Genomic DNA, 27,281 nt, shown 5'->3' with positions numbered 1-27,281 from the left:
AAAAAGGCTAAGATTTTTTGCTGTGGAATGGAGGTGAATACAAAACAGCAAGTGATACAGGAAGTGTTAGGAGGATAGAAGAATATCTAAATCTGTTTAGAAAGTAGAAGAATATCTGCCTAACATATTGGGGAAACCAGGAATTTTTCTTCCTATAGTTCATAACTTAAAACCAAGGAATATTTGATGAAAAGTGGTGAATTTAGAAGCTATACAAGAAATTACTTTCTACATAAATTTTGAATGTAGTTTTGAATTGTGTCACTATTTTTGATAGCAAGGATTTAGCAATATTGGAAAAAGAGACTGGAAGTGGCTAATAATAACCAATGGGTAACGTAACATAGAAGTAACAGATAACAAGTTTCAGGCCTTAAGCTTACTTCATAGAACTAATCTACAGTTCTTATAGTTTCCTCAGAGGTGTCCTCTGCTGTCAGCTGTCAGAGAAGTTCCTCGACAAGGTTGTGTTCTGAAATGAAGTTTCAACTTGCTGTTTGGTTTTTTTTTTAATTACTATTCTTTTTAGTAGTCCATTTTATTTGTTCATTGGTCCACTTTGCTTTTTAATCTAAATTATTTCAAAAGATTATCTAATCAAATTCTGATTAATAAAAAGGTCTTAAGAATATGACACAGAAAATTGTCCTCTGGTTAATGAACTAGCATCTTTGTTACTCTTTTTAGTCTCTAAATTTGGACTTAACTGATTAGTTAACTAGATCTGTTACCTATTAGTGTTTTCTAAACTAGGTGTCCCCAAGCCATGGTCCCCAACACTTACCATTTTAAGGCCAAATTTGGAGTTAACTGTACTTCCATACATTCCTTGGTCAAGAAAGCTGGAAGCTGGCTGATTATTGTGTTAAGAGTGTAAAGTTAACCTGTGTTTCATAAATCTATAAGCAGTGTAGTTCTTTGACATATTCCAGGCTGAGTGCTTTCTGCTAGATGTTAAAATCCTTTACCTGTGTAAATGCTGATTTAAATGTATACTATGTAATCAAGATAGGAAAAGATCTTTTAGGAAAAGGACATCCTTTTTCTGTAACATTGTATCTCAATGAAATTCAGTTTTGGGATTATTTTTCTGGTTGTTTGTTGTTTTTTTTTTTTTAATTTCCCTCCAAAAAACTGATCATGTGTAGCTTCAGTTTTTCCTGCTAGCCTTTGGTGACAGTCTAATAGAGTTATCAAACTCTGATGCAGATGGTTGGGATGGATTGTGAAAATGAGAGTGAACGGAACAGCGTTGTTCAGAAAATGGATCTGCAGATGAATCCGTGTAGCTCAGAAGGGAAAGCAGGTGAAACTGAGTTGAAGCAGAGGTGCATGGAAGTTGTGATGGTCTTGATAAATCAAGAACTTGGCTATGAAGAGATGTAGGTCCTTGGATCTGAAGCTCACTGAATTGGCACGGTTCTCACTAGGGAGATAAGGGGGATTAGGATGAGGGGTGGTAGTGCTGAATAGATTATGCAGGGTGAGCATAAGATATTCATCTTCTCTAGCATTGATGTATGATATCCTTTTGTTTTCCACTCATCATCTTTGGTACTTCATGCTTTGTCATTCTTTTTGTCTGTGTGTGAATTGGCAGAGAGCCAAGAGCTGCTACCATTCTGCTAGACATACTAAGCAGATTAAATTTGAGAACTAATGCTTTAGATGTTTGCTGTGGTGCTTTTCTGTCATTTCAAGAGAGAACTAATGAGTAAGGTTAAACATTGGAGCAAAAAATGTCTGCTTCTATTCAGGTTAGTAATTGGCATAGTCTTCACATTATCACAGAGATAATTAAACCCTATGTTAGCAAACAAGTTAGTGGAAAAGGACTAAGTTGAATAAGCTGAACTAAAAGCAGCATTGTTTGATCTTGTATCAGGCCTACTCATGTTAACAGCTCCTGGTGTGGTTAAAATGGATAGCTTGCTTTGCTGCTGTCAGTGTTCAGCTTAAAACACTTCTGTATTTAAACACTTCTGTGCTTAGGATTCTCCTGTGTCCTGTATTTCTGCCAGCTTGTATTGCCTCATTTGAAGCATCCAAACTGTGTAAATAGTTTGCATAAGAACTATGCTATGTCTTCTCCTTTGTAGATTTTGATCAGGAAGTGCTGCTGCAGTCATGTTGTTTGGGATCTACCATACAGAAATTTCTAGGAAAGAGCCAAAAGATCCTTCTTCAGCTTTATGAATTTCTGAGGAAGGAAAAAAAAGGCTGTTGAAGATGGAGGGCTTCAGGCACCCTTAAGGGCTCTGACAGACACACAATGATAGATTAAAACTGATCAGCTGAAGATTATACCACAGCAAGTCATCTGTCAGAAGGGCTGATTGTGTATTCTTGCCATCCGAATAGTCCTTGGTTTCAGCTTGCTGGAATAGGCAAGGTCAAAAGTGGTGATAGCAGTGAGGGAAGCAAGTCTTTCCAAGAGGATGACTGCCTAGTAATGCTTTTGGTCATTCAGTTTATTCTACTGCAGCATGTCTGTTAGAGCCGTGACACTGCACAGGAACATTTGGCATATGAACAAATACAGGAAGGGGAGAGGCAACCTGCTGGGGACAATAATGAGAAATATTTCAGTAGAGATGCGGAAATCAAGTCTGAGGCAAGCAGACAAATACATACCAATTAGTCTCCCACAATTAACAAAAGAGGAACAGCGAAGGTCTAAGAATTAAATTACCTATATATCACCAGGTACAGAACAGGAAGATGCTCATTAGCTTTTAGAGACAATCAGCTCTTCCAAGTTGGCACCTTGTCTCTTTTCCCATAGTAACCAATGGAATTTTAGTCATGGGCTTTCAGTTAGTTGATTTCAGTAGGATTAGGATCTAATAGATTACTTGAATTATATTATTGAATTTAATCTGTTCAGACTGGATGATTTGGAGGGACAACTGATTGGCTTTTAAAAACAGCCAGCAGCACATTTTTGGGCGCTTCCCATTGCAGCCTGATCCAAACACAGAATCTGCAGGGAACGCAGTTTAGTCATCAGTGTCAGATCTGGGCTTGGTTCTGTGACGGTTTAATTGATTAACATAACATTTGGTTAACCGCTTTACGCAAATAGAGAGGACATAAACTTTGGAACCACTGTAGCACTGCTTGTCTTTTCTTATGAATGTCTCATTCTTTTTTTTAAATGTTACTTGTCTCTATTCCCCAAATAAGTAAAATCCTGTTCATCAATTCCACTGGTTCCAGTTGCATAGGTGGATTATGCTCCCTCTTTCAGGAACAGCTGATTTCTTTGCTAAATGACCTCAGTTCTTCATCATAAACACTAGTAATGTGAGAAGTTTCTTGCATTAGGTGTTTGTTGGTAGGTCTATTATATTCAGCTAAACATGGTTCTAATGGGACACTCAAAATACGTTCCTATAAACACACTCAATCTACAAGATATATATTAATCCTGTTATTAAGGAAACTACTTACTTCATACTACTTCAGTCTCTTTGCAGTTGTAAGATGTTTCTGAATCACTTGAGTTTTACCTAATTGGTGATTAATTCTTATCTATCATACACTGAAACTTGGGTTTTACCTGTCAGTCTCCTTGTGGTCATTTGATTGCACTCAAAAAAAAAAGAAGTATTTGAGACAGTATAGCTAATTTGATACTGTTTTTCCTGGAAAAAAAAATATTATGGAAAATCCTATGAAAAAGCTGGTTCTTCAACTGCCTTTTTTAGGGACCACATGCAGTGGTCACAAGAAGAAGAGGAGAGTGCCAAGAAAAAAGCAGCAGAGAACTCACTTGTGAAAGTTCAATGGGAAGACCAAGGTAAGAAATTCCTAATGGCATAAAAATTCTTATTTTAATGCTGTTTATGAAAACATTTAAAATGGCTTTAGAATCCAGGAACACCCTTTTTATTTCTACATTCTCTTGTCTGAATTTTTTTGTTTGTTTTGGGTTTTTTTCCCTTTTTTGTCTCAAAAGATCTCAAAGTGTGTTTTTCTAGCAATTCAGTTACTTATTTGAACAATTTTACAATTGGGGGAGCAATAGGCTCTACGTAAAACAAGTACATCAGTATGGTACGGCTGTTCTGACTCCTTTTGCAGTTCTTCAGAATGAAACTACTACACAGGACTTTTACAGAATCAGAGGAATGAGTTTGCATCCAGCTATGGTGCTGGGGATGAAAGTTCCCATGTACAGTGTTCAAATGCTTTTTAATGATTAGTAGACTATTTAGAGAGCTTGTGTTTGTGCATTGCACTGTATTTCAGTTGAGCGCCATGAAAGTTGCACTGGTCCCAGCTGGTCCCACCTCGCTGTCTTTGCCAGGCCGAGCTGGGAGTGCTTCAGGAAGCAGTATGTTCACTTTGTGTGGAAGGTGTTCCAATACAATGCAGAGTTTGCACTGTAAATGATTAATGAATTTTGTGCCTATCTTCAGAAGGGAAATTTAATGTGTTCTGAGTTTCTGAAGAATGATAGCTCCAGGTTCAAACTAGCAAACTAAACCATAGACTAAACTCTAGGGTAGTTATGTATGCTAAAGCTGCAGTATCAACTTGATAGTGTCATAGAGGAGTGGATTCTTAATTTGTTATAGTGTTAGAAAGATATTCTGAAAAAAATTACTTGGACATCTTGGGCCTCAGTTTATTTAGCATGTCTTGAATCTGTCAAATTAGATAGTGTCATTATGATCCTGTGCTGAGTTTCACTGATATAACTAAGGCACATGTTGGAGTTTATTTGAATTACCTGAGAATGTGCCTTGCATTTGTGCCCTTCATCACTCTGAATGCTCTGGGATTGTCAGCCTGCCTTTTTCTGTTACCTCTCACATTCTTTATCTAAGTACAATGTTTGTTTTTCAAAAATTACATCTAATATTTTCCTTTGGTTTGTATAAAAAGCTGAAAAAGAGCTCATAATTGAAAAGTAAGCTGTGTGACCATGTAGCTCGTGGAACCTTTAATTCTTCATCTACAATCAATTAGAACTTAGTTTGTGCTGGTGAGAAATGGAATAATTAGGCATTTGTCTATCGCCAAGAAATACAAGAATCCAAGGACATTTTCTATGAATGCCCCTCTGTTTAGAACTTGAATAGGTAAGCACAGCTGATAGTGTTCCTTCAGAAAGCTTCAGCTTCATTCTGCAAGTGGAAGTACATTTTGGCCTATTTGTGTAAACAATGAACTAGACTGAAGCTAACGAGCAGGTTATTTTGGGGCCTTGAAAACTACAGTAAGGGGAAAAAGACAAGACAGATTTCAACAGTACTATTATATCATTAAAATAGAATAGCTCTGGTGGGCCTTTTTAAGGCAAGAGATGTTAAACTGAATGAACTCATGATACTACTTTTAGGAATTTGATTTGCTTATTAGCATGTCTAGTTTCTTCTCAGGCATGCTTGCTAGTGTTGGAAGATTCCGTTAAGGAGAAACATCAATTGACAAAGTAAGGGATTTTTTTTTTACTTGGAAGTTTATATGTTTTTTAGTTTTGTCATTTTTATGTGCTTTGGAAAATTTAGTAGGTAGGCTACTTAAATATACAAAATGAAGCAAAAATTTGATAATAATGCTGCATGCATAGCTATTACACAGTGGTGCAGGAGTGACCAGTGCAACAATGCAAAATGAAGTGTTCTTCCACTTGAACCTATGTAATTCCATACTAATACAGTTTGAAAGGCTGACTTTTGATATCTCTTTCTTTCATTTCTGAAATCTGGAAAACTTGATGTGAATTTAAGTACAAGGGTTCTGAGCAGACTTATAGAAAAGTAATGACTGTAACAAGGGGTGATAATAATTTAAAAACCTTTTGACTAGAAGGGGTTTTTGTTTTTATACTGAAGCTGAGCAGTCTGTGAATGTTCAACTTACGCTACTGAAATCTGATATATATGACCTCAATCAACTCTGAACTTACATTATAGAACAAGTCTGTGCAATTACTCTGCATGACCAGGTCTGGCCCTTTAATAATACAATTGGATGTATTAAATGTTAATTTTAAAACATTATGCAGATTTCTAGGACAAGGCATACTGCCACCTCCTTCCCACTGCCTGTCTGTGCCTCTAATGATAATTCTCAGGAAATAATATGTTAAGATTTAAATGAGAGTAGTAGGAGAAATGCACCATATATTTACTCTGTGCATTTTTTATTGAAAAAATTAGCGGGTCAGTGTGAGTGGGGACAAAATTAAAAAGGCAACACATTATATGATCTACACTTAGCAAGAGATGTCAGGGCTAACAAGATACTTTTGTAAATGCTTTGGGAATGAGGGGGAAAAAAACCAGGAAAAAAGATTTAGTTTGGTACTTTAGTGGAATAAGGAAGGGAAAACCATCAACAAAAGAGACATTGAAAAAGCTGTAATTCTTATCTTTTTATCAGCCTGCCTTTGAAAGGGTTAGCTGCAGTCCAGTGGCTAGCACAATTAGTGCTGGTGAGAAGGAGGAAAGATTGTTCTGGAACTGAGAAAGAACAGGTTACAAAGTACATCCATAGAGTACATGGATGACTGGAAAAGCAGAAAAGAGAATATTTACTTTTTTAAAGAAGGGAGGTGGGAAAAAAAGAAGAGTCAGATAATTAGTTTCGGTTCCTGGAAAAATACTGGAAGAGTACATCCAGAGCTTGCAGACACTGGGTTTGAAAAGAACAAAGGAGATGAATACTGGCCAGCAAATATTTTTTCAAGAATAAATCATGTAAAATCAAGCTAATTTCCTTCTTGGAGAAGGTTACAAGCCCTGGGGATAAAGGAAAAACAGCAGACGTCCTGAACTTTATCCTTAGTCAGGCTTCTGACTTGCTTTATTTGACATTTTCATAAGCAAGTTAGGCAAGCGAGAGCTAATGAAACTGCTTTTGGGTGAGTGAATGCCTAGAGAGATCCTTTCAGAACAGAAGGCTGTGCTGGGTGAGGACTGTTTTATTCTGTGTCCAGTTCTGCTTGGTATTTTCATTAGTGACCTCAGGAAATTGGAGACTTGAAGATGATATTAAGTGAAGAGATGTTTCAAGTGTGGTGAAGGACAGGATTAAGATTCAGAAAGATCTGGACAAATGGGGGGAAAAAGAATTTGAAATATGTAAGTTTGCTAAAAATAAATGCAGAATACTGTGCTTTGGAATAATTCCTTGAAAAGAATACTAGGCTCTGGAACAATTGGCTAGGTAGTCATTTTGCAGAAGAAGATCTGAGGGTTGTGGTGAATCACTAGCTGAATCAGCAGTCATGCTGTTGCAAAATGGCAAGCTGGGAGTTATAAACAGGATTACAGCCTGTGAGCCTTGTAAAATACTCCTTTTGCTCTGCATTGATAATGCCTTTACCAGAATACAGCACTGAAAAGTAGTAAATCAATTGGAAAGAATCTAGAGAAGAAGAATTAAAAAAATCAGGAGTTACATTGAAAAAAGAAGAGAGTTAGGTTTCTAGAAAAAACATTTAATGGGAGACATAGTAAAGCACTTCAAATATATAAATAGGTGTTGCAAAGAGAAAAGTGAGTAATCTCTGCTTTATCTACTTGGTTAATGGGACAAGAATTGCTGGACCTAATTGCAATACAGAAGTTATAGTTAGGTAGTGGAAAAGATTTCTAACTGTTTTGAAAGTTAAGGACTGTAATATACTACTGAAGAAAGTTGTTAAACCTATATGAAAGGTGGTATTTTAAGAATAAGTTGGAGAGGTCTTTGTGGAGGAGTATGAATTCCCTGACTGAGTGAAATCCCTTCCAGTCCTATTCCTTTACATTCTAACATTCCGTTACAATCTTTTGTGAATTAAAAGATCTACTGTAAAACTTGAAAGTGTTTTGAAAGTAAGAAAGCCAGTATGTTTCTTCTGACTGTATTGTTGAATGGTTAAGCATGAATTATTGTCTATATGCTATGCAGTAGCATCTATCACTCATGTTCACAGAACTGGATTTCTAATTGCTGGGGTTTTTTAAGAGATGATGAGCTACCAACAAATTTGCAGTTGATCACAGAATTTCATAAAACATAAAATTAATTTCAATTTAGTATTTCTTAAATAATTGAAAAGATGCATAGCTTTTATAATGTGAGACAAACGAAATCTTCAGATTGCATGTTTTGGTGATGCTGTTCTATTATGTCACTATATTAAAAAAAGTGATGCAGAAAGCCTGTCTGCCCCTTCCTAAGTGACATAAAATCTAATTAAACCTTCATAGGAATATTTTTGAGCACAGATTAAGGTAAATCCAAAATCTATATATTTTAATTTAAAAGTACAACCTGTGGAACCATGGGTTTTTAAACTGTATATTTGAGGTCTAAATTCCATGTTGCTTTAGAGTATTTTGTAGCTAAGCTTATATTCACCAAGGTTTTGTTCTCTTTTAATTTCAGATAAATATGAGAGAGAAGCCAGTAAATATTGGAATGAATTTTACAAGACCCATAAAAATAACTTTTTCAAGGATCGTAATTGGCTATTTCTGGAATTTCCAGAAATTCTTCCAGAAGAAAAGAGACAAGAATTGAGAAGAGAAGAAAGATCTTCAGAACACAGAAAAATAAATAGTACCAACAGTTTTTCACACAAAAATGAAATGTTTGATGAAGGAGAAAAATACTGGAAGAAAAATTATCGAGGTGGTTCTACTGCTGTACAGGGATGTGTATATAATAAAAACAAAGCAGAAACAATTAGTGAAAATCCTCAGGGTAAAAATTGTGGAGAAGAACTTGACAGGCTAGAATCTTTCCCTGGAAGTGATGCCACTTATAGAATATTAGAGGTAATGCACTGCAAAAGTTCTACTCATCATATAGAACTCCACTTAATTGCTCAAAAATCTGATAAACATGCTTAGTGAGTATCAAAAAAGTGAGCATTTAGAATTTAGAGCATTTAACATACTATATTCATTTATGGCAGAAACTTTCACAGAAACCTAGCATATGGACTTTGTTTTTCCTTTGAAGTTTCTCCCAAATCAGAATAGGGCTAGATAATCAGATTCCATTGTCATTGAAAGTTGGGTTTCTGATTTCCTAAGGAAACTTATATTTTCAAGTGCTTTGTCTAAAAGTGCAAGTAGTTGACGTATTCTTGCCAAATGGTGAAATTGGACAAGAATATTGCATTTTCTTATGCAGTTTGAGAGATGGATTCTCTCAACTTTAGAAAGACATTGAGGAGAAACATGATCATATAAATTATTTGAGAATTGTGGTATGAGCTCTTTATACCTTTTCTGTCCAACATACCTTCATGGGTCCTACGTGCCAACTAATTTAAGACAAAAATAACAAAAAAGGTTTTATTTGCTTATTTATTTTCACTTTGTTTCTCTTCTGGTTTTAGGTTGGTTGTGGAGCTGGAAACAGCGTCTTTCCTATTTTGGAAGTTCTATGGTACGTAGTGTTGGATTTTCAAATATAAGAGTTGTGTTCTCATCTTCTTAATTTTCTCCAAATTTTGGTGCTAGACTAGTGCTGCGGAAAGTGTTGAGTGGATCATTTTACAGCCCTGAAATTCTTACTGTGCCCAGACCACAGATAATGTTGGTAGCACTTAATCTTGGTCTTGGGGAGACCATATTCGCTGACAATTTTGTCTTCAGGTTCATTCAGGCTGATTTCTTGTAGTTAATCTCAGGCAGGCAAAATATTCTCTTGTCTTACATGTCACTGTGAAGCTACCAGGTATCTCTTAAAAAGGCCAAAATCAGAGACAGTAGATAATGGCATGTGATCTACTGGAAAGAAGTTGCATTGTTTCTGAATTGGCTGGTGTACTTTGTCACATTGCCTCAGGTTTTAGTGTCAGGGAAGGCACAAGTCGTGTATTGCATTACTTAATTCACTGAAACATCTTAATCCACTTAGCTTCCAGTTTTAGAAAAAACTGTTATGACAGCTTGTCCTCCCATCCATGTAGGCAGGAAGGTTTTATTGGAAAGACTATGTATGTATCAGGGGTTGAAATAGATTTCTTTTTAGTCATGCCTTCAAGAGTTTGAGTACAGAACAGTTCATTATTCTGCAACTGAATTTTTATTGCTAGTATCACCACTATACAAAAATATTCCATTTTGCAGATATGGAAACACAGCAGGAGGAATCAAGTGATGCACCAGGGTCATCCATGAAACCTGTGATAGCAATGCATCTTCATCCCACAGGAAATGCTTTACTTTAGACAGCATGTAATGAAAGGGGAGCCCTGTTTCATATGAAAACTTTGAAAAGTAGCACTGTATAGGAAAAGATATCCTGTAGCTGTATTAGAAAAGATGAGACAAACTTTTATGTTTTCCTCACAGGAGGCATTAGTCATAGATTGGCATTTCTGATAATTAAGAATCTACTCTTTGGATATTTTTCCTGGTGATCTCTATTTTTATGCAAATCCTTCAGTCGATCACATCGGTTGATACACTGAAAAACTACCTCATTTGTCTTGTATATGACTGAGTGGAAACATCTCTTACCTTTTAGTAGGCCTGGCTTTATAGAACACTTGCTTTTACTCTGAATTTAATAATACAGAAATTGCCTTTTGTATGCATATAAAAAGAAGCCAGTGTACCCTGGCTACAAAAAAAATTTTCACTTAGGTTTGTAATGTAGCTTTTAAAACTGCTTCCCCCTGCCTCCCTTAAAATTTAAGTTGCTGCTTTTTAATACAATGCATCATGAGAACACCATCCAGATCAAGCTGTGTCTTTGTTTTAGGTTGACTTTCTACATAGCTCCTATTCTGCTCTAAAAAAAAAAAGAAATAACATTCTAACAAGTCAACTAGGAAATCAGCGTAACCTTTCCCAAGGGACTAGCTGGGTCCAAAGCCTAGCTGCTTCTCATTGTCTCTAATAAATATCTAAATTCATCAATTCTCATGATGGGCACAGAGCTGATAAAAGTTTTGCTGGGGAGTGAGCACAGAGTATATTTTGTTCCAGAATTTTTCTCCTGTTGAGCCCTCAGAGAAGTCACTAACTCAGCTGTGTATATTGTGAGATCTTATAGGCACTGACAGAGTTTATTGATTCCCTTCTAAAGAAGCCATCCGTCCAAAATCTCAAATATGTTTTTAAAAGAAATTAATTGATCGTGAGTTGATCATGAGGTCATCCCTCAGTGGGTTTTGAGTGGCTTGCTCAGTTTATATTAAATGAATTTTTCAGAGGTGAAAAAAACCTCTTCCTAGAATTACTATTATATGATAAATGGTACAAGGAAATTTGCAACTGGCTTAGTCTTGGATGGGAAGGAAAGAGAAAAGAGTGCTACAGGAAATTCTTATTTATCCTGGCTTACAAAACAAAAGGGATAATGGAGGGAAACAACCAATACTACTTAATCTAATCAAAAGCACAGCAAGGTGACACATGGAAACCCAAACATCTACAGAACTGGATGATTTTTGCAACACCCTACCCCTACCCAAATCATACAGCTAATTAAACTGCATGATAGAGACTTAATGCAGTGCTTCTGTAAGAAAACGTGACCTATTAACGTGCATTTATGCGTTACAGCACCAGGACATTGTCATCAGTCCTGACAGCCCTCTGTGACCTTCTTTCTTTTCCTTTTTGCTTCCTCCCTGACAAGGCTCTAATTCTTTTTATACTAACTGCCTGTTGGTATTCTTACAAATTTGTCTGCCCTGTTGGTTCATTACAGCCTATGTGGCTTTCCACGTGCTAGACATCAATAAGGCATGCTTGATCAAACCTGTGGAGAACCCCAAAGGGCCCTCTGTAGTTCCATGAACACTGATGTAGACTTTCATCTTTTACAATAATAATTTTTTAACTGATGTTGCTTTTGTTTTCTTAGCAATACACCTGGAACCTTTCTATACTGTTGTGATTTTGCTTCAGGAGCAGTGGAGCTGGTAAAGGTAATTCATATGCTCGCTTTAGAGTACCTTATAAGCCCGTAATTCAGGAGGCTGCCAGGAAGCCATCTTCATGAAAAAGAATGTGATGGCTTTGACAACTTTTAACTGAAGTTTTCAATATTCCAAAGAACAAAGTCGTACTGTATGCAGAGAGGAATGAATACCATCAGTGAGCTTGCTTCTCAGCTTGAGTAAGATACCAGACAGAATAGGCTTTTATATGAGATGTTTTACAATGCAGAATAATTGAAGAAAAAAAGTTTCTTGAGTCACAGTAAACGTATTAACTACTACTGTTCTCTCTGTGCCCCTTTTCATCTTTTTTCTGACAGTCACATTCGTCCTACAATTCAGCCTGGTGTTCTGCCTTTGTTCATGATGTGTGTGATGACGCTTTACCCTATCCTTTTCCAGATGAGATCCTGGATGTCATTCTCCTTGTCTTTGTGCTCTCTACTATTCATCCTGACAGGTAAATGAAGACTAAAGGGCAAAGCAAATGGGTTAAATCTCTCTTTCCACTGGAGGTTTTCAAGAATAGCAAAAGAAGATGATGAATCTTTAATTTATTACTTAGTAAGCTACAATATGTATAAAACAAGGTATTTTAAATGCTGTTTTCCATTTTCAGGCTTCAAGAGAGAAGCTTGTCAGGCTAATTCATTAGTGAGTCTCTAGTCTCCATAAAAATACAAGTAGTATATTGTAACTAAACACAACCCTATTAGAAGTGAGGGATTCAAAAAAACTGCAAAATAAAAACCGGACTAGTCTTCTAGAAGGAAGTCATTTTTAGTGATCAAAACTAAACATTCATGACTTAACAGCTTGCAATATGTTGATATAGACTTAGGTTGCTGATTTAGCCACATACAATGCTTACATGCAGGCCTTTTAAACCAAAATGCATCCAGAATTTTTTAACTTGTTTGGATTAAGAAAATTTGATCTAATTTTCACGTATAGTGTTATGTTGGGTACTGTTAGCCTTTGCTAATGCCTCTCTATGTCTAATGAACCAAATTTTATGACTGTTATGGTTGGCTGATTGTGAAAATCTCATTTTTTGATGGGAAAAATGTATAGGAGGGCATAAGTTAAACTGCTTGACTCGTCCTTTAACTGGATTATATGAAGGGAAATACATACTGTATGTGTGATAATACATTTACTACACTAAGAATGTCATTAAAATGGGCTTGGCAAACAGAACAGTATTTGCCTAAGTCTGAGAACTGTTTCTCTGCTTAAGTTACTAATGATTAGCTTTACAGAAACCCTTTCCCATATATGATACTGCTCCTTCTTGTTTGTTCAGAGATGAGCACAAGTTGTGCAAAGCCAGGGTCCAGATTCCAGAAACAATTCAAGCAGTAGACTTCAGATCTTTGTGACTGCCATGATGCTGCCACAAAGATATTGGAAAATAGTGTTTCATTCATTAAATCAATTACTTTGCCTGTAGAAGCAGTATTCTGCGTATTTCTGTGTGTCTTTTCCTATTAGTCTTTTAAGAATGTGTTTGAGTTTTTTTGTGGTTTGTTGGTTGTGTTTTTTCTCCCAGGGCTGACATGGATGCTTTTGTGTGCATGTGTGTGTATACACACATAAAAATTTCCGTGTAATTATCTGTATTGTGAGACCCACTTTCCAAAGCTGTGTTAGTCATTACTGCCATCTCGTAGAATTAAAATGACTGCATAAAGGAAAATGTGATCCAGATTCATCTTGCCCAGTATACATTTTTTCTGGAAACTTTGAAAGTGAGAAATGAAAAAGAAAACCAAGGGAACTGTGATGCAGAACTTACATACTTGGGAAAGATGGAAAATTTATGTGAGAGGAACACATTTATATTCAGAAAATTGTTACTTAGTGATTTCTCTTCGGGCTGTTGTGCTTAGTTTTTGATAATTGCTACTCTTGTAGTAAATTTTTAACACGCTTCAGTTCTGCTAGAAGGCACCTCTAAGATTTGGTTGCAGAATTGGAAGGTATTAAACTTTCTTCAAGCTATATATTTGATGTCTTCTAGTTCTGCTGGATGAGATTTCTCAAAGCACTTTCACTTTTTATGCATGTACATTTTTTCCTTTGTGCACAAAACTTAAGTTTACATAGGCAAAGTTTGTAATTCTGGGCACAACTACCCGTCTTGAAGTGTCTCTTATTATTAGGTGGTGCTGCCTTTTCTGTCTGTGGCAGCACACTTGGTTGCTTATGTTGGCAAATATCAACAGTATCCCATCTATTTTCTAAGGATGCAAGGGGTTGTAAATAGGTTGGCTAAGCTACTGAAACCTGGAGGAATGTTGTTATTTCGAGACTATGGAAGATATGATACAGCTCAACTTCGTTTTAAAAAAGGTAATTCCTGAATGGCTTTGTAGTTCATTGTTCATTTTAACTTTCTGCAAAAAAAAAAGTGACATGTCCTTTTGCATTACTGTCCCAATTTCCTAGGTCATTGCTTGTCAGAAAATTTTTATGTACGAGGAGATGGAACCAGAGTGTATTTCTTTACCAAAGGTATGGAAAGTTATAGTTTCATAGAAAGAGTTAAATTTCTCTCAAGATTGAATTATAAAAGCTTATCTTTAAACAAAAATTTAAAGAAGGTTTTATTGGCTTTTTTAAATTCTCTGCTTTTAAAAAGACCAAAGCTAACTATTGTAAGAGAATAATTTCCTTTATATGTACACTTGTTGCATTTGGGGTCTTGCAAGATGGCTTAAAGACATCACTGGAAATTTCTCTTTATCTAAGTGTCCTGTGTCTAATGGTATGCTCAAATTTTGTTATTTAAATATGTACATGATTTCTCTCTTAAAATTGAGATAAACATGCTTGGAAGGAGAATTTGTAGCAGTGCTCTGATGTTTTGTTATGCCATGTTGGTGAATCTGAACTGTGAGGTTGCTCTTTATACAGGAGCTAAACTTCAGTTGCTGCTTATGTATACTATTCCTCATTGCCTGTCCACTCACTTGGTTCAGCTGGCAGACAGCTTAGACTGGTATATTGTGAAATTGTGAAAGTGAGCATCACAATACTTTTTTTTTCTTTTTCTTTTTACCCTCTGCAACCTCGACTGTAAGCAATAGAGATGGATCAGGATTTATCCCAGCCTTAGTAATTTTAGAAGTGAGAAGAAGGATCTGAGACATATATAGGAAATCACTTGAATTTAAAGAGCCTTCTCAGTTTTTAAATATGTTTCATGCTTCCTTAAGACAAAGAAGCTTAAGGTTTTCCAGTGATGACTGACAAGAAGGAACTAATTACATATATTTAATATAAATGTATATGTGTGTGTATGCACATATATATATATACACACATATATATACATGTGTATATACACACACACACACACACACACACACACACATATATATATAAGGCATAAAAGTCTGGATTGTCATTTGGCAGGTGCAATAGCTTTATCTGGGTGTAATAGGTGAACAGTGACCAAATGGCATTTGTTTACTCAACTCTGGCATATTGAACCCTCTGAAAAAAGAGTCTCTATGGGTGCCATGAGTAATAACCAATGTGGTTTGGGCCTCAACATAAGAATTTTTACTGCAATGTAAATCAAGAGCTGTGAGAATGAATTTCTAATAAAAGACTTCTTAGAGGCAGTGTCTTTGATCTTTCATATTGCAAAACAGATTTAGTTCCATTTGGTTGAACTGAAGGTTGTTAATTGCTACATTCTACAAATTACCTTTTTTTTTTTAATTGCAATAATTCTTCTTATGAAAAAATAGATGAGGTATGGAACATGTTCAACTTGGCTGGATTAACTGAAGTACAGAATTTAGTTGATCGGCGATTACAAGTAAACAGGAAGAAAAAAGTGAAAATGCAGCGAGTTTGGATACAAAGCAAGTTCCAGAAACCGTTGCTGTCTCTGCATAATCTTGAAGAAACAACCAAAAGGCACTCTTATAAATAATTGTACTCCAGAAATGTAGTACAGCAATGAACTCCAGAAACAGAAGCAAATTGGAGTACGTATATTTCCAGTAAACGTTGTGTTAGCCACTGAAAAGGATAAATATATTGAACTGAAAATTAAAACCTTTTCCCTAACTTTCTTTTCTTTATAAATAAATACGTGTGAGAAAGATCTGGGGTGGTGGTGGGGAAGGCCATTTCTCACTTCTGCTTTATATGCAATAAAGGGATATTCATTAATCTTTTCATAATTGTGACCAGGCACTATTCTACTTCCTGGAATGGGTATAGTCAATAAGTATATATCTCATTCATGTTGAAATTCACAATATGTAAAAAGTTTTAGACTGAAGCAGGATTTTTTCAGAGATTTAGAGAAACAGAATATCTCTTCTCACTGTTACTACAAGCTGCAGTGTGTTAATTTCTGAGTCATGTCTTTTTTAACCACTGTGTGTCTTGCAACTGTGTTTCCTCTTTTGAGGGAATTTTTTGGTGCATAAATAATGAAGACAAACTCTCTTTCTTTTTTGCATGTAAGTAATTATTCCACACTAACTGCATGTGACACGCACATGTATCATACTAGTCAGTGATTGGTGTCCTCCACTGTGACTGACTTGTGCTGTTGAAATGTCCACTTTTCATCTACATGCTCATGAGGAACATGCCAAATTCAGCTTTCTGTAACACCTTAGTGACACATATATTATATTCAAAGTGCGTAGGTTGTAAACTGAACATGTTTCATGTAGAAAAGAACTACCAGAATGCCAAAACAGTGCTGAAAAAAATAGTTAATATTTGTCTGGATAAATACAAACATTATTTTTATGATATGTTAGATATGCTAGAGCGAGGAGCAAAAACAGTAGTCCAGAGTACATTTTATTGTTATTGTTATAGGGTAATGTAATCACACTAAAATGGTAATCTACCTGGCAGCTGAGATATTTTTGTCATTTACAGATAGAAGTTGCTTTCTTAGGGATTGAATATTAGAAAGAAAACAAAATATTTTGTATCGACCGGGTGGAGAGACAGTAAAGGACAGGGCTACGGTAGTACTTCAAATGCTTTTAAGAGGAAAACCAAAATGCAAACACTGTTTTCAAATGCAGAACAGGATACTGAGGCTGTAGAGCTAGTAGTTAAAGATGCCACTTCTGCTACTTAAATGTAATTTTAAATCACTTAGCCACAAGGAGAGGACAAGAAACAGGTGAATGAATAAAATAAATCTCTTCTTTCAAAAAGGGTATGGAATGCATGTAACCTATAACATGCAGCTTTGAGTGCCATTAATACAGTGACACTCTCAAAGTTTCTTCTTGCTTTTGTTTTAGTCTGAAGGGTAAACATGTCAGAGCTGACAACCACTGATTTTTTTTTTTTCAAGTTGTTAGCTGCTAAGCTAAGTAGAACTGATTATCTTGTAGAAAAAACCCCAATTATCTAAACATGGATATCAAGTAGCTTCATCGTCTTTAACAGGATGAGAGACCTGCTTTATTTCCATAAACCCAGATCTGTTTCAAGAATAAGGTACAAGAAAGGGAGTTGGAAGGTAGGATCTGATCCTGCATCTTTGGTATATTCTAAACTGCCATAAGACACTGTTTGATGAATTAAGAGACTCAGGAAGCTTTGGTTAGCAATGGCATTGTTGTAACCAGCAATAAAACTCTCGTGGTGTAAATCAAAGGTTAAAACACAGCTTAAGCCTTAAGTCTTAAAAGACTATAGTAGTCTTCATGGGAAATACAAATAAATATCTGCTTATATTTTAATTATGTTGCTACCCTGTTTAATAATTGTGATTTCTGAATATACAGAGCTCTTAGTATAATGCAAATCGTTTTCACTTGTAGAATTTTCTACGGCCGGTGATGGTGATAAGCTCCTGAGCATCATGCAGTCTTACTCATGTATGTGACGTAGATTTTCCATGTGTAAGGGCTAATATAATGTTTACTTTGGCACTCACAAGGATATGTTGATTTTGGGAAGGCTTTAATATGCTATGTTGTTAGTTTAACAAAAATGTGACATCAGAAGAAACCAAAACCTGAATTTTGAATGGCCTTAAGCGAAATTGTTTCTCTTCTACAATTTGAAAAATAAATATTGGCTGTCTCTTTGAGAATAATGGTGCCTACTTTAGAAGTAATAAGATCAGCTACTATTGGTAAATGTAGAATATCCGCTGTCTGAACAGTCGTAAGATTCATAAAAGGGGAGTGGAAATGGAAAAAGACATCATTCCCAATAAGAACTTCTGAATCTGAGTAAGACTTTCAGTATTTTGGTTTCATGACATTTCAGTTTTCAAAAAGCTTAATCAAGGACATATTTTTAAAATATTTTCAAATTATCTGTATTAGTTGGGAAAACTACTATTACAGCATTGTCAAAAAAAAGAAAAGAGATGCAGAAAACTATATAGGAAGTGCAGTTTAAAATGTCTTATTGTTAATTAATTTCTGGAGGAAAAAAGAAATTAGTTTATTGCAACCAAATGTGCCCAGTCTAGAAAAAGGCTTTAAGTTTCACTTTTGACATCTAAAGTTATTTCTTTACTCAGATACGTACCTAAAATTAACTTATAGAAGTACTCATTCTATAAAAACATTTTAATTTATAATTGCAAATTTTCTCTAATTTTTTTTTTTTGTTCAGCATGACTTCCTAATGGCAATTAGAGAAAGGTAATCTTATTAGAATTGAGCTTTGGCTTCATTGGCTTTGTCTTGCTTTCTCAATAGTGTGTACTTTTTGCCCATCTCCACTGGTATTGTATTACATTTATATACATGGCCACTTGAGAAGGGTACTTATTGGTCTAGACTTTTCTTAGTTTTGAAGCAAGTGTAAGACAGCTATAAAGAAAGCAACCAACCTTTTTGTACACTAATTTTGAAGTATCTAGTCAATAACAATTAGCTCATATAAAAGAAGATTGGGTTTTTTCTCAGCAAAACCAAGGCAAGTTCTTGTGCCATATCTACAAATCCACAGACTCTGAAAGACAACCAAAATGCAGGTCTGATGAGGAGACAGCAGAAACTCTAGCAACACTAGGGAAAAGTTTGTTGTCTTGGAAACTGCTCAGCTAATGTCCTGATTCTGCTGTTTAATAATGACTAAAAATTTATAACTAACAACCCCAAAATTTGTATTAAACGCCAGTGGATATCACTTAGTGTAAATTTTGCTACTTCATTTTCATTTGTAGTGTGAACTTCATTCACTGTTCCGTTGTACTCTTTGATCTGTTGACATACGGCTTATTTCCTTTTTCTTGTGCATAGTGGACATCTAAGCAGTTTTCACAGGAGCTATATACAGTAAAGTTTGCTGGCTGAGTTATTGCTAGGATTGAAGCAAGAGAGTTTTATTTCCTTCTGCTTTTTGTTTTTGTGTGAATGCAATGAATTATAAAGATGCCAAATTCTATACAGTGGTGTTGGGTGCATTTTTTTAGTTATTTTAGATCAAATATCATAGGATCATAGAACAGTTTGGGTTGTAAGGAACCTTGAAAATCCTGTAGTTCCAACCACCCTGCTGCAGGCACAGACACCTTCCACTAAACCAGGTTGCTCAAAGCCCCGTGCATCCCAGCCTTGAACGTGAGCACTCTGTCTGTGATAACAGACAGTTCATATATAAACTATATCTTCTCCATAGAGTCTTCATAATGGGTGGTTGAACAACCTTGGAAATAAACCCTTTATACATATTATAAAAATATTAAACATTGCTATTGTTAATAATACAGGTCACTTTGCCTTTCAGTGTGTGTAGACTTCTTTACATGTTTGAAACAAGGACTGGACTTTGGGGTGACCATCCTTCACCCTTTGCTAGTACCAAGCAACTAAAAAAGGAGAATTGTCTGGTTTGAAAGCAAGAGCCATACATGCAGGAAGGGAGGAAAATGAAGATGCGGCTCAAAGGCAAACAAGAGAAGGAGTGAGTGTTTCCTCTGGGAACTAGGATAAGAGGAAGCTTGGATAGACTCACCAGAAAGAACGAGATGCAGAACGGAACAGGGAACTGAGGAACAGAAATCCATGGGCACCATATATGGAGAAGATATGTAACAGTGGCAGTGTGGCAGGGTGAGAACACTGGGCCTAGAAATGAGTGGGATGAAATGGTGGAGGCAAGAAGAAAAAGGGGCCTATCTGTCACAGAAATAGGGTGAAATCTGGGTAAACAAAGAAACTGGGTGTAAGGATTGGAGGTAGAACGATGTATCTTCAAAGTTTTTATTCTTCCAAGTGGTACTGTATTTTCACATCTTGGTGGAATATTACAGGTTTTATCTTTCATCCATATGTGCACAATCTATTTCAATTCATTAAAATGATGGAATGTTTCATTTGTTGTAGTTTGTGCTATGCACTTGTTTGCAACAGTGCAGGCAAGTGTATGATACACCTGCTTTTGCTTTTTCCTTAGGGAACAATGTTTTTACCTTCTTTCAAGTAGAACCCCATAGTGACAGAAGCTACATTCCTAACCTCCTGGGAAGCAAATACAAAAGAATAACAGAAGTGTCTCCATCCTGATTGTGTTCAATCAAGGTAGAACAATTAAATTTACTCCATATGTTCTGATGTTGTCCCATTTAAATCAAGATCATATCTGCAGATTATCACATTGAAGTGCCTCCCCATATCAGTTTCTGTTATACTTGCATCTGTTCAACAGAACTTAAAACAAATTTGTATAAACTAGAAATAAAACTTAAGGGAAAATAGCAGGATAGGCTTTATTATTTTAAAATACTCACTATTGCAGAGGAGCACTTAGCCAAGGGGCAGAAAATTTAGCTTATTTGAGGTATAATGTAGGTCAAGAATACTAAAGCTAATAGCCATGTTCTGAAGCTTTGTATACATAATGTTAGACAAAGACATCTTGTCAACTGTGAAAAAGAATTTAGCAATGAGATAGTCTCATTTTCAGATGATGTTTTATTGATCGGGTTACTACAATTTTGAAGGGAACATGAAAGATTAAGAAAGCAAGTGAATTAGCTTAATAATGGCTAAAACCCACGGATGACATATACAATTTAATAAATAATTAAATTAAGAATAATCTAGACATTCCTAGATTATTATTTCCTAGTGTATTGATACTAAATGAAGTTTTAAGTTCATTAAAAAAACAGACTTAGTGTATGCTGCTAGTTATAAAAACAACCAAAATGTTAAAATCTGTAAGTATGATGTAAAAATAGAATGCTCTATAGCTACTGCATAAATCCAGTGTATAGTCTTCTCTGTAGTGTGTCCTGTTAAGCTAGGGAAAAAAAATGCAGTAAAAATAGATAGTGGAATTTTTCCATGTGTCTAGGAATTTTCATATGAAGACATGTTAGGGAAATGAATGGTAGACAGTGTGCAAATGGCGTATAATATTACATTTTAGTATTTAGATGGTCTAGTTTACACCTTCACATTATACAAAAAGCAAGGTAAATTAGTCAAGTTGGCAGGCAACAAACCTACATTGATAAATGTATGCAACGTACCCTTAAAAACACAAGGAATCACAATGTTCATGAGGCTAAAAGATTGGTGAGTTACCAAAAATGAGTTGTATTAGATTTTTCCATTTTTATTTTTATATGTGTGAAAGGGAAAATTTGCATATTTACTGTTAAAGATTTTAAAATACCTCCAGTTAAAAAACAAACCAAACACATCAAAACCAAACAACAATCCTAAAACCTTTCTCGTTACTTTTTGTGAGGTCCTAACATTGCTCAGCAGCAGTGCTGGAGAACAAGCCTAAATACAGAACGGGTCTAATAGACACAGTTATCGAATTAAGAAGAGATAGAGGGGGAAAAAGTAGGAAAAAAAGAGAATGTACTAATTAGTATGACATGTAGTCCTGTAGCAATCATAGAGCAGTTAGTATTTTATATAGAATGATGAATTCAGCTCAGTGCCTGAGAAAGGAAGAGAGACGTCAGTCTTACCACACTTCCCTGTCACTTACAATTGTAAACTGGCACGTGGACAAGTCAAAAACCGAAGAATAAAAGTAATTGGTTTGCTAAAAGAGCACACAATTGATTTATTATGCTTGGGTGAGACTGGCTGTTTTGGAGGGTCTCATTGCAGAGACAACACTAATTTTTTCTTTTAGTGTCAGGCACACTCTGGCCTCCATTTCCTCTGAGATAACAAGTGCTCTTTAAATGGAGAAGCTGCATCTTTTAACTTGAATAAAAGGATTGTTGTGTAGTGTAGGATTTAGCAGATGGGGTTAGAGAAACGGAACTTACCGCTAGTCTTTTATTCTACACTAGGAAAAGCTTTGCCATTTGTAATGGCTCTGTTTGCTACATTCGCTATTAAGCGCAGTAGTCAGATGTTGTTCTGAGGAATTGGGCAGCTTAGCTTCCAATGACATTGATTACACTCAACAGTGAGAGTATGAGAACAAGTGGTGGGTGGAGAAGTGAAAAGGCAGTGTGAGGCATTTCAAGGAGGAGGTTTGCACTCCAGCACTTGCATGTGGGTGACAATCCCTCAGAGAAACAGTTTTTACTCTGAAGTGGAGCACAGTTGAATCTTCTGTGCTCACTTCAGGTTTAATCTTCATCCCCACAAACTACCAGTGCAGCCTGTAGTTAATTGTGCATTTGCTTGAAAATAACAGTAGCAAGAAGCTGCATCTTTAGAATGGAGCTGTGATTTCAGAGGGAGAGACCCTGGCATGTTAATCCCTGGCATAAATGGGTGTAATTCTCAATGACAATGCTAAGCCTGTTTACACATGGGCTGAGCTAAACCCAAAGATGGCACACAATGCTGTTCAAAATCAATCATTTAATCCTTTTGAAATTTTTGTGATCTAACAACCAGAGATGTTTGTGTTAAGAAAAGATGGTGTGACAAAGCTGTAGTTGTCACTGACCATGACTTTCTTTAAGATACAAATTATGACAAACAAACTCATGATCTTATTTTAGATAAACATTTCATGTTTTTATTCAAGAGTGAACATTAGTGAATTGAATAAACCCTCAGTGATAGTTACCAAACTCTGAAATAAAGTCTAGTTTTTAAATTGGAAACAGTCCAAGCAATCTTATACAAAAAAAAGAAGAACAAAATTATCCTGGCAATAAGTCTACATTTTATTTTACTGAAGTTTATGAGGAATCAATATAACCAAAAACAACCTTGAGTTTAGTTTCTTTTTCTTTTGCATGTATATATTTTAATACAAATAAAAGCAGATGGAAAAGGAAACACATAATACAGTCTACAAAGCATACAAGTATTATTATATCACTTAAGATATGTAACAAGCTTCTAAACCACACTCTTCTCTTCTTGCATCAGTTGGCTTGAGACAGAGTATCAGAAACAGTAAATATTTATTTTACTTTGAAACAATGTTAGTAAAAGGCCTTGAGGTTATTCTGAAAGAAAAAAAAAATCTTTGAATCTTTGACCCAAATTTCCAACATAATTTATGTCACTGTAAGTCCAGAAGACTCTTGAACTCTGTAGAATGTCCTCAAGATATAGACTAGTTGCTCGCAATTGGAATCCAAATTAACTGGCACCTGTTCTGGTTTGGACTGGGGTAGAGTTAAATTTTCTTCACAGTGGCTGGTATGGTGGTATGTTTTAGATTTGTGCTGAAAACGATTTGATAATACAGAGCTGATGTGAGCAGTGCTTGCATCCTGTCAAGGCCTGTTCTGCTTCTGTGCTGCCCCACCAGTGAGGAGGCTGGGGGTGCACAAGAAACTGGGAGAGGACACAGCCAGGACAGCTGACTCCAACTGACTAAAGGGATATTACAGACCATATGGTGTCACGCTCAGCATGTAAAACTGGGGGCAGAAGGAGAAAGGAGGACATTTGGAGGGATGGCATTTGTCTTCCCAAGTCACCCTGTTGTCCTGGAGAAGGCTAAACGCTTGCCTGCCCTTGGGAAGTGGTGGATGAATGCCTGGTTTGGCTTTGCTTGCATGTGCAGTTTTTGCCTTACTTATTGAACTGTCTGCCTCAGCCCCTGAGTTCTCTCGCTTTTACCCTCATGATCCTCTCTCCCATCCCACCAGGGGGAAGTGAGCAAGTGGCTCTTTGGTGCTTAGTTACTGGCTGGGGTTGAACCAGGACAGTGCTTAATATTAATTGTAAAGATAAAAATGCAAACATAGAAGTACAAAAGTACTTTGTTCACTACTCTTACTTTGTTTAAGGGCTGAAATTTGGTTTGGGTTTAAGATGCTCACATACCTGTGTTTATATGTTTGTGTAGGATATTCAGAATTTTTTATCCTACAACATTCTGTAATGGGTAATAAGTATTATGAATCTTAACAACCAACCAGATAAGTATGATAGATTAAAGTAAGTGATTTAAATAAAGTCCTTAAGGCATGTTTGTATTTGTAATGTTTCTCTCTCAAATACTTGCAAAAGTTCCTCTGAAAAAGTATGCCTATTCCTAAAAGACCTTTGAAGTCCAAAATAACAAAGTGAAGATTGAAAAAAAAAAAAGAGGGGAAAAAATGGCTTTTTAAATGCATTGTCAGAAAGTGAAAATGCATATTTATGTTTTCCTATGTTTTTAGCTTTCATAGAAATTGTGTTATTTCATTACCAAAAGACTTTGCATAATGGTATGTGATTCTAAGGAAATACCAGTAAAGCAATATAATTTAAACTTATATTATGCTTTGGGCTTCCACTTTTTTCCAATTGTTCGTTCTCCTTTTCCTAAACCAGTCCATCGGATTAAAAAAGAAAGCAAACATAATGGCACTCTTTGAAAGCAAAATATTGTTGAAGGTAATGCAGGCAAATATTAACTGTTTTTTCCAGTGGATTTTCCTTCCCTATGTGAGATCAAGAATGGGCAGTTATGTCTGATATGTTACCAGCAAATTTCTTAGTAGAGGTATCGTTTGGATACTTCGTATCATTTGCACGTTCTTGTTTCTAGCTATCCTACTTTCTGATTTACATTAATAAAGCTTTTGGAGATTCTCAAGTGGGGAGTGTAAGTAAGTAAGTATTGCTTACATATTACTTACATTATCTGAGTATTACTGGTTATATTTGTAAAGTGAATAAATACAAATTTTAACATAAGTATGCATGTGTGACCATGTGTAACCATGTGAACAGTGACAGCTTCAGGCTTCTTGATTTTCATGCCCAGCTTGCTTGGTGAGATCAGCAATGAACGTGCAAACTTTCCCCGGGGTAGCCTAGAGCGACCTTTTTTATCTCTGACGGTGCTGCCAAGTGTTTCAGTATTCTCTGATTTAAAAACAAAACTAAACTAAACCACAATGAAACAGTTATTGCCAAATCTAAGCCTGAAGGGCTTAGATTATATACATACATACGTATATACATATGTATATGTGTGTGTATGTATAAAAATAAAATGAGAGCATAGAGAACATCAGCAGGCTGGGAGGTAGAGAAATGGAAATTGGCTGGCATCCAATTAAAGAAAGGTCCAGGCATGAGAAAAAAGAAATTCTTTAAATAGACATTTAACATAAGGTAAAAGAGAACAGCTGTTTGCTTCAAACTTTTTCCTAAAACAAATGGTTGTATGGGACAAGAAGTAAAAGAAAAGTTAATAAGGGTCTTTCTGTTCTTAGTCTGGAAAACTGTGTAAGCCAGACTTTCACGTTCAGACTTTCTAAGCACTTTTATGCAAGGGGCCTGCTGGGGATCCACATTCTTCTGCAGTCAGGATGGATGCTGAGTCATCAGGAAAGCTGGCCATTTGGTTTACGGTTTCTAAATATAGAGGTGAACATTTAAAGCCCTAATCTGGGAACAGTGGACATTCGTGTGCAGCTTTGGTGACATGAAGATTTCATTTGTAATAGGCTTGTATCAAAACCAAAGTTGTGCTTGTATTACATGTATTGCTGACAAACTGTAGCTCCTATAAAAAAAACAATTAATTAAAATTTAAAAATTTTTATAAGAAAAATAGAAGAGTGATAAGTTTCAGTTTTTGCTAAACATCAGCACTCTGTCAGGATAGCTTGTGTATCTTTGCTCTATGCAGAAGAGGTAGAACAAGTAGACTTTGGGGGAGGGAGCATAAGAGCAACCTAAATTAAGGAAGGAAGCTCAGGTTAAGGTTAGAAGTGGTGAATTTTGACTCTTCAGTTGGATTTTAGCTATTGTGTTCAGTGGGTAAGGAATGTGAGTTTGTGGGAGTCTGACTGGAAATTGTCAGTTCGCTGAATAAATATTATCAGATATTTATACTAACATTACCTTTGCAGTTGGTATAATATACCAACATTCAGTAGGTTGGTGGGATGGTTTTTTAATTTCTGATGAACTTCTGCACACTTGGTTTGTTGGTTTGTTTGTTTGGGAACTTTGCTACAATAGGACCTTTGATGTTCAGTGCTTTGACAGAGAATCAGAATTTAAAGATGCATTTTCACTGTCACTGTAGATGAATTTTTATAATCCAGTGTTGCAAAGTAGGAGTTCCTTCTTAAAAAAGCAAGGTTTTACATGGGTGATTCAGTGTTTTATTTTGACAGCATTTCTGTGCCTTCTGCATAGATCCTAGCTGAAGAAATGCTTGCTGAGTGCTTTGCCACCTGAAAATGTGGGGCAGGGAGGGAGAAATCCTGCCTGGTCAACAGTTATGTCAGTTTGGCTAAACACGTGCATTGCCGACAGTGGTGTCGTGGCTCTGCCGGGGCAGGCCCGGCCATTGCACCTGCTGGTGCCACCGAGGTGCCGTGACTCAGCCCTGGTTCTCTCTGTATGGACCTGCTGCTGCAGAGCATGTGCAGCACAGGTGCCATCTCCCCACCCAGCTATCAGTGTCTTCCAGGACAGTGAGTCCTTCAATAAGCTGTGAGCTCCAAGAGGTATTGTTCTGGCAGGCCAGGTGTGGCCCAGGGGCGCCAGTGCCTGGCTCTGCTTTGAGTGAAGAAAGTGCTTCATTATTTAGATTGCTTACAGTGCAAGCAGGCAAAACTCTTGGTAACTGAATTAAGGAAAGAATATCTAGTAAGTGGATGGCAGCAGAGGAAAGACTGTTTTGAGGAAAAATAGGGTTTTTTCTTGGAATTTTGTGTCAAATTTTCATCCTGAGTATGTACAGTGTATTTTAGGAGCTATTTTTGTAGCTGAAATAGCTGGAAACAGAAGTCTTAATAGGGTGCAAAAAACGTGTAGCTGTGTTAAGCGACAAAGCTCTAGCCATCACATCCAACATGCAGTGCTTTTGTACATTGGCAGTTCATGTGCAGCTGATTCATCAGTCAAAAAAAAAAGTCATTACCTTACTATAAGATGTGAGCTTCAAAATGAGACTCTGCCCTCATTTTCTATGAAAACTTTAAACATGCAAAGTTTGAGGTTTTAAAAGT

The 27,281-nt window shown here is 36.1% G+C and overlaps 1 protein-coding gene across 4 annotated transcripts in view; it reads left to right on the top strand.

The window, feature by feature from the left end:
• Positions 1-27,281, top strand: part of METTL8 (methyltransferase like 8) — a 101,291-nt gene that overhangs the window by 63,848 nt on the left and 10,162 nt on the right. Inside the window, exons 3-12 of one of the 4 annotated variants that reach the window (XM_027733688.2) lie at positions 3,711-3,802; positions 8,392-8,783; positions 9,353-9,402; positions 11,836-11,899; positions 12,232-12,371; positions 14,160-14,266; positions 14,363-14,428; positions 15,673-15,915; positions 17,357-19,986; positions 20,330-20,454. In XM_027733688.2, the coding sequence (XP_027589489.1) occupies positions 3,711-3,802; positions 8,392-8,783; positions 9,353-9,402; positions 11,836-11,899; positions 12,232-12,371; positions 14,160-14,266; positions 14,363-14,428; positions 15,673-15,860 (1,099 nt within the window). In that variant the 3' untranslated portion in view covers positions 15,861-15,915; positions 17,357-19,986; positions 20,330-20,454. Of the gene's footprint in view, positions 1-3,710; positions 3,803-8,391; positions 8,784-9,352; positions 9,403-11,835; positions 11,900-12,231; positions 12,372-13,217; positions 14,140-14,159; positions 14,267-14,362; positions 14,429-15,672; positions 15,986-17,356; positions 19,987-20,329; positions 20,455-27,281 lie in introns of those variants that run through there. The other 3 variants (XM_027733685.2, XM_039387942.1, XM_039387943.1) reach the window with 3 other exon arrangements.

The sequence above is a fragment of the Pipra filicauda genome, unplaced genomic scaffold, assembly GCF_003945595.2.
Source record: "Pipra filicauda isolate LSUMZ 115617 unplaced genomic scaffold, ASM394559v2 scaffold5_size6683894_pilon, whole genome shotgun sequence".
NCBI classification, from domain to species: domain Eukaryota; kingdom Metazoa; phylum Chordata; class Aves; order Passeriformes; family Pipridae; genus Pipra; species Pipra filicauda.
The sequence above is the reverse complement of the archived record's forward strand: the minus strand, read 5'-3'. Positions and strand labels throughout refer to the sequence as shown.